Source organism: Ceratotherium simum, chromosome 25 (genome assembly GCF_057802395.1).
Source record: "Ceratotherium simum simum isolate JZ-2026a chromosome 25, ASM5780239v1, whole genome shotgun sequence".
In the NCBI taxonomy this organism is placed as follows: domain Eukaryota; kingdom Metazoa; phylum Chordata; class Mammalia; order Perissodactyla; family Rhinocerotidae; genus Ceratotherium; species Ceratotherium simum.
The window spans coordinates 910,496-919,256 of NC_141924.1; the positions used below are offsets into that span (position 1 = coordinate 910,496).

At 66.0% G+C, this 8,761-nt stretch overlaps 1 protein-coding gene across 2 annotated transcripts; it reads right to left on the reverse strand.

Moving 5' to 3' along the window:
* Positions 1-2,157: 2,157 nt before the first annotated feature.
* On the reverse strand, positions 2,158-5,633 carry PIM3 (Pim-3 proto-oncogene, serine/threonine kinase). Of its 2 annotated transcripts, XM_004437998.3 has the most exons (6): positions 5,231-5,633; positions 4,965-5,074; positions 4,822-4,872; positions 4,358-4,727; positions 3,399-3,575; positions 2,158-3,322 (listed from the first exon to the last, which is right to left on the reverse strand). In XM_004437998.3, the coding sequence occupies exons 1-6, from the start codon at positions 5,313-5,315 to the stop codon at positions 3,135-3,137; spliced, it is 981 nt and encodes a 326-aa protein (XP_004438055.1). In that variant the 5' UTR covers positions 5,316-5,633; the 3' UTR covers positions 2,158-3,134. The 2 variants fall into 2 exon arrangements, with proteins under 2 accessions (XP_004438055.1, XP_087304835.1); XM_087448709.1 differs by lacking the exon at positions 3,399-3,575 and having other exon boundaries at positions 5,231-5,440.
* Between the last annotated feature and the right edge of the window lie 3,128 nt (positions 5,634-8,761).

The window sequence follows — 8,761 nt, forward strand, 5'->3', positions numbered from 1 at the left end:
ATTTCCCAAACTCCCCACGTGGCACTCCCTTTGCTAACAGCGCAGGCCGAGCCCTCTGTCCAGGAACAAACCTCAGGGAGCGCTGTCCTCTGGGTGGCTCTTAGAGACTTGGACACTCAGCCTGTGGTTAGGTGGCTGGTGGCCTTGGGCGAGCCGCTCAGCCTCTCCGTACCTCTGCTTCCCCATCTGTGGAGCTTATGGGGTTGACAAGTGCAAGAACTTCAGACTCCTCGTGCGGTGTCGGCATGCACCAAGAACAGCGCGCGTCCACCAGGGCCGCAAGTCTCTCCCCCCGCCCTGACCGCTCACCGCCCGACTTTGCACACGCACTGCCCTCTGTCCCCACTCCAAGAGCCCCTGTGCCTTCCCAGGGCCTGACTCGGGGTCCCACACACGGGCAAGTTCAGTGAGTGGTTATCAGATGGCCTAGTGGGTGGAAGGATGGAAGGACGGATGGATGGACAGATGGGTGGATGGACGGATGGACAGGTGGATGCGTGGATGGGGGGTGCACAAGACCAGCCCAGCACCCTCAGCTGGCAAGCGGGGGAGCTGGGATCACGGTGACATGTGGGCCGCTGTCACCAGGGCAGGGTGCAGGGGGCTGAACTTGTCCTCAACCCTCCCTGAGGGCTCCCCCACTGAGCACCAGCCCAGGGCCTGAGGCTACTGCCTGAGGGTTCCATTCCTGGGGGGGCGGGGTGACCTAAGGAGAGCCCTGGCGGGCCAGGGTGGCCTCTGGGCAGGCTGGCCAGGCCAGGGCCATGGGAAAAGGCGGGCTGTCTCCTGACACACACCCGCACTCCTCCATGGCATCTGCCTACACTGAGTGGGGCCGCCCCCCGGGAATTCCTGGGCCTCCGCAGCGTTCCTCAGGAGAGGCGTGCCAGGCTCAGGCCGGCCACAAATGCCCATTGACTCCCTGAATGGCCAAGACTGAGCCAGGAGCACCCTCAGCCCCTCCGCTAGCCCACACTTCATTTCCGCCAGCTTCACTTTCCGAAACTTCCTGCCTCTGCCCTTGCCTGTGGCCTCAGGACACTCCTTTGTCCGACTCCGTGTTCTCAGGGGCTGTTAGCAGGCACATGGGCAGGCAGGGGTCTGCGTGCTCTGCAGACAAGCGTGTGGCCTGGCACCTGGGCCATGGGACACAGGAACAGGTCTCTGGGGGCTCCGGGCTGTGTGCCTGGGCCCTACTGGACCCGGACGGCCTCCTTGCAGGCCCAGTGGGTGCCCCACTGCCTCAGCACAGGGACCTGCTGAGTACAGGGCCCCCATGGGGGAGCAAGCCACACCCAGACTCTCCACCCAGCCTGTCCTTCATGTGGCGGCTTGGCCCACCTTTCCATACCTGGTCCGGGCTGTGGCTTCCACTTACCGCCTTGCCCTACACCTGTCAGGCCAGGGCCGACCATTAGAGCATTCTCGACCACAACCTCACTGTACCCAGGGGAGAACCTCTGCACTCAGAGAACGCTGCACCAGCCCAGCACCCTCAGCTGGCAAGTAGGGGAGCCGGGATCACGGTGACCTGTGGGTCACTGTCACCAGGGTGGGATGCAGGGGCCTGAACTTGTCCTCAACTCTCCCTGAAGGCTCCCCCACCGAGCTCCAGCCCCATGGCCTGAGGCCACTGCCTCCGTTCTCTGCCCCTGGAATACTCTCCCACCTCCTCCACCTGGCCAACTCCTCATTCCCCAGGACCCCTTCTAGCTGTCTGTGGGGCTACATAGGCCCCTCTGTGTGCACACCTCTGCCTGAATGGCCTGAGCAAGGGCCATTTCCTCTTCCCACCCTGACTGGGCCTCCCTGAGAATAAGACCACAGAGATCCTCCTGAGACCACCCCTAGGCCTCCAGACTAGTGGTGGCAATGACACCCAGGAGCCCTGTCTCCCTGCTCCTCTCCCAGAGGCCCCTGATGGTACTGCCTGCTGCCAACTCCCCTGGGTACAGCAGGGGCAGAGAATGGCGTGGCAAGGAGGCCAAGAGCCACACCACACGCCGGACTCTCTGGCCTGGGAGGGAAGAGCCTGGGCCCTTTATGCTGCTGCCTCCCCACAGGAAACTGGGAGGGGCTACCCAGGGCCCAGAGGCCCCTTCTCCCACAACTCCTTTCTCTCACCCCAGCCCACCCAGCCCAATAAACCTACAGAAGTCCATTATATACAAAACAATTTAATACCATATAAAAAAATATGATCTCCAGACATCTCACTTTTGAACTGAAACAAACCCCCATCCGCGATGCCTACACACACCCGGATCACAGAAACACAGCTGCTAAAATAAATTAAAGGCTTGCGACTCAGTCTCCCCATCCCCCAGCTTCCAGAGCCAACAAGCACTGTACAAGGTCAATAATTTAAAACCCACCCCCGAGGCACAGAGCCTCGAGATGGCAGCGTCACCAACTCCCCTTAAATTAGCCACTGTACAAGTCCATCTTCTGACAGACACAGGTACGGTGGGGACCTGGGTCCACAGCACAGCCACCCCTCTCCGCCCACGAGGGCCTAGTGGAGGTGGGGCTGCTGGGAGGGAGGAACCTCAACAAATAAATTAAACAATAAATAGCCCTCCGCGGGGGTCACACCATAAATAAGACGTCCACACGTGCAGTGCACGCGGGCAGCAGAGGCCTGAAGGTTGCATTGCTTGTGCACAGACATGCCCAGACAAACACCGAAAGATGAGGGTGGCTCAGGGGGATGGGCACAGGGACCCTGTGTCCCCGGTGAGATGAGGCCACAGGACATGGGAGTGCTCCTGGTCCAACATGGTCACACAGGGAGACGCTGAGGGCCGGCTGGCCACCTCCCAGAGCAGCACAGGAGAGGGACAGTCTCAGGTTCAAGCACCTGCCCAGGGCAAGGGGAACCTCGCTCTGACCGGAGCGTCTTTGGGCAGACAGAGCTTGAGAAACCAAGTCTGTGAGAGCAGCGATCGAAAAGGCACTCAAAGCAAAGGAAACGGCCCGGTGCCAAAGGCAAAGGTCACCAGGGATCAGAGTTCACTGCTTTCGCAAAGAGCAGGCGACCAAGCAGAGTCCGTCTGTGGTCTCTCGCAGGGCCAAGTTGGGGCAGGTGGTCCTTCTGGGTCCCACAGTCCCACAAGCCAGGTGCAGGCCCCTCCTCACAAGCTCTCGCTGCTGGAGGTGGTGCTGGCCCCATCGTCCGTGTCCAGGGCGCAGAGACGCAGGTCACAGCTCTCCGGGGTGCCCCCGTCTGCAGCCAGCATCCAAGGGTGGGCAGAAATCTGGTCCAGTGAGGGCCGCTCAGAAGGCCGCAGGGACAGACACCACTGAATGAGCTGCTGACACTCTGGAGAGAAGAAGAGAGGGTCACGAAGGGCAGACTCCACTGCGCCCTGTGCCAGCAGGCCCAGACCCCCACACACCTGGGGAGACCCTCCTCCGGAAAAAGAGGCGGCCCCGGAGAATCTCCTCGTCCCGCTCGAAGGGAATGTCCCCGCACACCATGTCGTAGAGCAGCACGCCCAGAGACCACACGGTGGCCGAGCGCCCGTGGTAGCGGTGGTAGCGAATCCACTCCGGGGGGCTGTACACTCGGGTGCCTGGGGGACACATGAGGATGAGGACGCCCACCCGAAAGACCAGCGCTCCACGAAGCTGGCACCGAACACAAGCACCCATCCCCTGTGCTCCCAGCTAATCATCTCTGCAGCCCACGCTGCAAGAGAGAACTGGCTGGAAGAGAGAACTGCCTCGGAATCCTGTTCGTCAACACTCTGGAAAAAGCCCGGGGCGTGGCCTCCCCAGGGGCGCCGTCCCACCCCGCCCCCAGCTGGCCCGGCCTCACATGAGCGAAGGCTCCAATTTCACAACAAACAGATGTGAGATGAGGCTACGCGGGGAGGGGACACGACACACGCAAGAGGGAGGAGGGACGAGGAGAGAGGCGCGAGGGCGGGGAGCCCCGGCTTCCCCGCGCTCCGCAATGCGGGGATTTCTACCGCGGCGCTCCCAGCTCTCCACGCACGCACGTAGCGCCCGCCTTCACCCACCGGGAGGCCCGCGGCAGCGCCGGGTGCGACTTCGCGGGGGTCCAGGCATTCCCGGCCACGACCCCCCCGAACCCCCGCCCGTGGTCGCACCCCAACACAGCCGGAGAAAACAGTCTTGAGCCCGCCACTCGCCCCCACCCACCACGAACCGGCTCGCGATCCCAGGCTCTGCCCTCCCCACCGTAGCCCGTGACCCGCGCCGCCCACGCGAGCGTGCCCGAGGCACAACGCACGTGGCCTCCAACAGTCGCCAGCTCCTCCATGCGACGCCCCGCTCCCCACGGGCGTTACTGACCGCCGCTGGACCGCTCCGCCACCCCGCCCGTGCTCACCGTCAAAGTCGGTGTAGACCGTGTCCTTGAGCAGAGCGCCCGAACCGAAATCGATGAGCTTGAGCTCGGCAGAGCGCAGATCCACGAGGAGGTTCTCGTCCTTTATGTCGCGGTGCACGACCCCGCAGCCGTGGCAGTGGCGCACGGCTGCTAGCACCTGCGCGAAAAAGCGGCGCGCCAGGGGCTCATCGAGGGCGCCGCGCTCCGTGATGAAGTCGAAGAGGTCCTGGGCCGGCTCGGGCCGCTCGAGCACCAGCAGGAAGCCGTCGGGCCGCTCGAACCAGTCCAGCAGGCGGATGACGCCGCGCGCGCCGCCCGCCGCGCCCACCTTGCGCAGCAGCACCACCTCGAGGGGCACGGCCACGCCGCCCTGGGGGACACTGCGGTCAGCGCGCCCAAGCCGGCGGGCGGACCCCCAACCCCGGCCGACAGTGCCCGCCGCCCGCCCGGCGCCCCGCACTTACGATGCTGCCCCACTCGGTCACCCGCTCCTTCAACACGTGCTTCACAGCCACCTGGGGGGGCACGTGAGTGGTCAAGACCCGCCCGGCCGCGACGACGCGCGCCGTGGGCGAGAATCCCGAATCTGCCCGGCGGCCCGACTCACCGGGAGCCCGTCAGCGATGCGGCTGCCCGCGTAGACCGTGCCGAAGCCGCCGCTGCCCAGCACGGCGCCCACTTGGTACACCTTCTCGAAACTCTCCTTGTCCGCCTTGGCTGTGGGGACCGCGGGCGGGGTTGTTGCGGCCCGGCGCACCCTGGCCCCCAACGATGCCCGACCCCCAGTTCTCGGCCCCCGATGCGGCCCCCAGCCCCCAAATCTCAGCCCCCGGCCCCCAGATCCGAGCCCCGACGCCCCCGCCCCGCGCGCACCTGGCTGCAGGATCTTCACCGGGAGGTGGTCCACGCCGCCCGGCCCGCAAAGGTGCGCCAGGGAGCCGAACTTGGAGAGCAGCATCGCGGGCGGCGGCGGGCGCGGGCTCTCGGCCTCCGGGCTCTGCGCCGCCTCTCGCCGCCCGGCTCCCCGCGCGGCCGCGGACACGGGAGGACACGCCGCGCAGAGCCCCGAGGCCCTGTCGGGGGGCGGCGGCGGGCGCGCCGGGAGCACCGGCCCTCGGGGCGCCGAAAGCGCTCGGGCGAGGACGTCGGCGCGGCGCAGAGGCCCGGCCGAGGCCGCGCGGACAGCGTAAACGCGCCGCAGGACGAGCCGCTCACACGCCGCGGCCGCCTCGTCCTGGGGTTTTGGGCAGCGGCCGCCCGTATCCTTCCGCGGGGGCGGGTCGAGCCGAGACCCCGCCCCCTTCCGCCGGGGTTCGCGCGGCCGGGCGGGCCCCCGGGACACGCGCGTGCGGCCGAGGAGCGGCGGGGAGGACGGGCGCCGCCGCCGTCGGGGTGGGCGGAGGCCGGCGGCCAGAGGGGCGCGGCGAGCCGCCCGGGACTAGTTTGCTGTGGTGGAGGCGCGGAGGCGCACGGCGTGGCGTGTGCCCCTCTCCGCGCTCACACGCCCCGCGCATGCGCAGCTTCCGCGCGGGCGGTGGCCGAGGCGTTGGGGCGGGGCCGCGAGAGCCAATGGGCGCGGGCTTTCCAGTGGGCGCCGGGGCCCAGCCAGTGGCGGCGCGCGTGGGGCGGGGACTCGTGGGCCCCGCCCCCGGGAGCTCCGGGAAGGTGACTGGCGACGCTCGCGCCTTCCCCGCAGGGCCGGCGCGGGCGGCCGGAGCTCGGTGCTGGCGCGGAGCCCCAGGGGCGGGAGTTCGGGAGGCGACCCAGGGCGTGCGTGTGCGCGTGCGTCTTCGGCCGTCCGCGCCCCTGCGCGCAGGTGACCGGGCGCGGGGAGGCGGCGCCGCCCCCTCGGGGACCCGGCTCGGCGGCAGCGCCTCGGGTCGGAGCCCCGGCGCGGGCAGAGGCCCTACCCTGCCCATCCCGGGGCCGCCGTTCTGACTGGGATTGACCTCAAGCCTGCAGCCCGAGGTCCCTCCCTAACCGTGCCTCCTCTCCCGGAACCTTTGCTCTGCCGTCCTGGTGCTGGAGCACGCTCCCCTTCTCTCCACCCACCTGGCTGCCCTTCAGGTCCAGCTCCTGTCCACCTCCACCCGGGAGTCCACCTTCGCTGCTGCTGTCAAGGCCTGAGCTAGCCCGGGTCCGCGTGGCCCTGGTCGGGACCTAAGACTGTTCTGTGTCTCCTGTACTACACAGACTCACCTGTGTGGCGTGATCCAACCCCACGGGTTCCCGACCTCAGTCCAAGGTCACCGGCCTGAGCAGGTCAGGACTCGGAGGTGTGAGCAGCTGTCTGCCAGCCCCGGTGGCTGAGCCCCAGGCGTCCACTGCCTCCCACACCAATCCCAGAGAGGGTTGAGGGTTGGGGGAGCCAGAGGCCAGGGTACTGGTCCTTCTGGCATTGCAGGTGCTCCTGGTGGCCCCTGGGGGCCAGGTGGGTATCTAACCATTGACTCCAGCAGCTAGGTCCCTGGGCCTGTCTGGGGTCGCCTTCAGGTGTGACCCCCCAAGCATGCACATTCACCTGCCTCAGAGGCCTGGGCTGGCCTGCTGGCTCCCTCAGCACACCCAACCCCCCTTCCCGCCACCCTGGTCACACCCGTTCACTGCCACCGTCACTGTCCCAGGACAGAAAGTGGACCTTCCATTGGTGAAGCTCTTAGGCTCTTGCCTCACTGCAGCTCTGTCCACAACTCCTGCAGTGTGGGTCCATAAGGGCAGGGCCGGGTCTGTTGGGTTAATCATGGGCCCTAGGCCAGTGCAGGACTCCCCACAGGGTCAGATTGAAGGTAGGGTGCCAGAGCCCGCCCCTTCAGTGGAACCCACACAGCACCTGCAAAGGAGGAGGGGCTATTGTCCACTTGTGGGTCCTTCGAGAAGGCCAGCAGAGGTGCCCCAGAGCTGCCCCCTCGGGGGGGGTGCCCTCGGGTCAGGCTGTTAATGGTCCGGAACCTGGAGCTGGGGAGGGTGGGAGTGCTGGAGAGTGTACTGGGTCTAGATGGTGACCACATGAAGATGTGGTTCTGAGGGCACATCTGACTCAGCTGAGAGGGGCTGAGGTCTTCAGTGGCCTCCCCAGTGGGCCCCCAGCCAGGTGTGTGAATCTCCAGGCCAGTCCTCTTCAGGTGTCCTGGCCCGTGTGCCCAGCTGGCCTGTGGCCTTAGGAGTAGCCTTGGGCCCGCATCCTGGGGGGGAGGGCACTCCCCTGCACCCCACCAGCTCCTGAATCTTGATCTGAAGACCTTGAGTCTCCCCAAACTCAGAGCAGTGTGCACGTACTCCTTCACAAAGTGGCAGTGTGTGTCCCACCCTCGACAGCTCCTCCTCCCCAAACTGAAGGTGGAAGGGGCCTCTGAGGGCTCTGGCAGTGGGGAGGGGTCCCCCACCTGGTATGGGAGTGGAGGACAGAGCAGGAGGCAGCCTCTTTCCTGCGGTGGGGTTTCCTCAGCGTCCGTCTCTCCTGGACACTGGTGTGTGTGTTGTAGCCGTGCTGTCGTGTGAGCCTCTGTATGTGTGCATGTCCTGCACCCACGGGGACAGTGACGCTGGCAGTGAAGAGGTGTGACCTGGGGGAGGGGGCTTGGGTGTGCTGAGGGAGCCAGCAGGCCAGCCCAGGCCTTTGAGGCAGGTGAGTGTGCATGCTTGGGGGGTCACACCTGAAGGCGACCCCAGACGGGCCCAGGGACCTAGCTGCAATCAATGGTTAGATACCGACCTGGTCCTCCTCTGTGAGAGGCTGTCCTGCCATGGGGGCCTCTTTCAGGCTCCATCCAGCTCAAGGATGGGCTGGGCAGGGGGCCTGCTATCTCTGCTTGTGCAGCCACACAGGGCCCCGTGTCCACTCTGGCATTGGGGGCCCCCAGCACCCCAGATGACCCTGCCAAGTGGACAGGACTCAGGCAGGGTGCTGCCTACCTCGCCCTGCCCCTACCCTGTAGGTGGGCATGACCCACCCCATTTCTCAGCTTGGCAAACTGAGGTTCTGAGGGGTCCTCTTGGCTGTGGAGCCCCTGCTCTCCTTGTAGAGGGGGCGGGTACAAAGCTGAATCTGAGACCCAAGGGCCTTTCACCTTTCTGCCCTGGGCATGGCTTTTGGTAAGTGACCCCAGGCCACCCCTTCTCTGCAAGTCTGACCCACCCATCCCCGCCATGTCCCAGGCAGTACAGGATGCCAGTCCCCACTTGTTTTTTCCTGGTTCCTGGAAGGCCCATCCGGTGGACCTTAAAAATAGCTCTGGGCCACACGGGCAGGCCCAGCCCAGGTCAGTACCTCCACGGGCAGCAGAGCTGGGGCCACTCCCACGGACGGCAGGGAGAGGCCACCAGGAGGAGAGCTCAGCTGGGGTTGAGGCCCCAGGTCCTTATCCTGCTGCCCCACTGACCACAGAGCACCATGCCTGTCCTTTG

Excerpts from the sequence above, each read along its gene's own strand:
- PIM3 (XM_004437998.3), bottom strand. The coding sequence starts at position 5,315 with ATGCTGCTCTCCAAGTTCGGCTCCCTGGCGCACCTTTGCGGGCCGGGC. Across the intron at positions 4,728-4,821 it reads TGACCGAGTGGGGCAGCATC|GGCGGCGTGGCCGTGCCCCT; the intron begins GTAAGTGCGGGG and ends AGTGTCCCCCAG. Across the intron at positions 3,323-3,398 it reads CCGGAGGAGGGTCTCCCCAG|AGTGTCAGCAGCTCATTCAG; the intron begins GTGTGTGGGGGT and ends TCTTCTCTCCAG.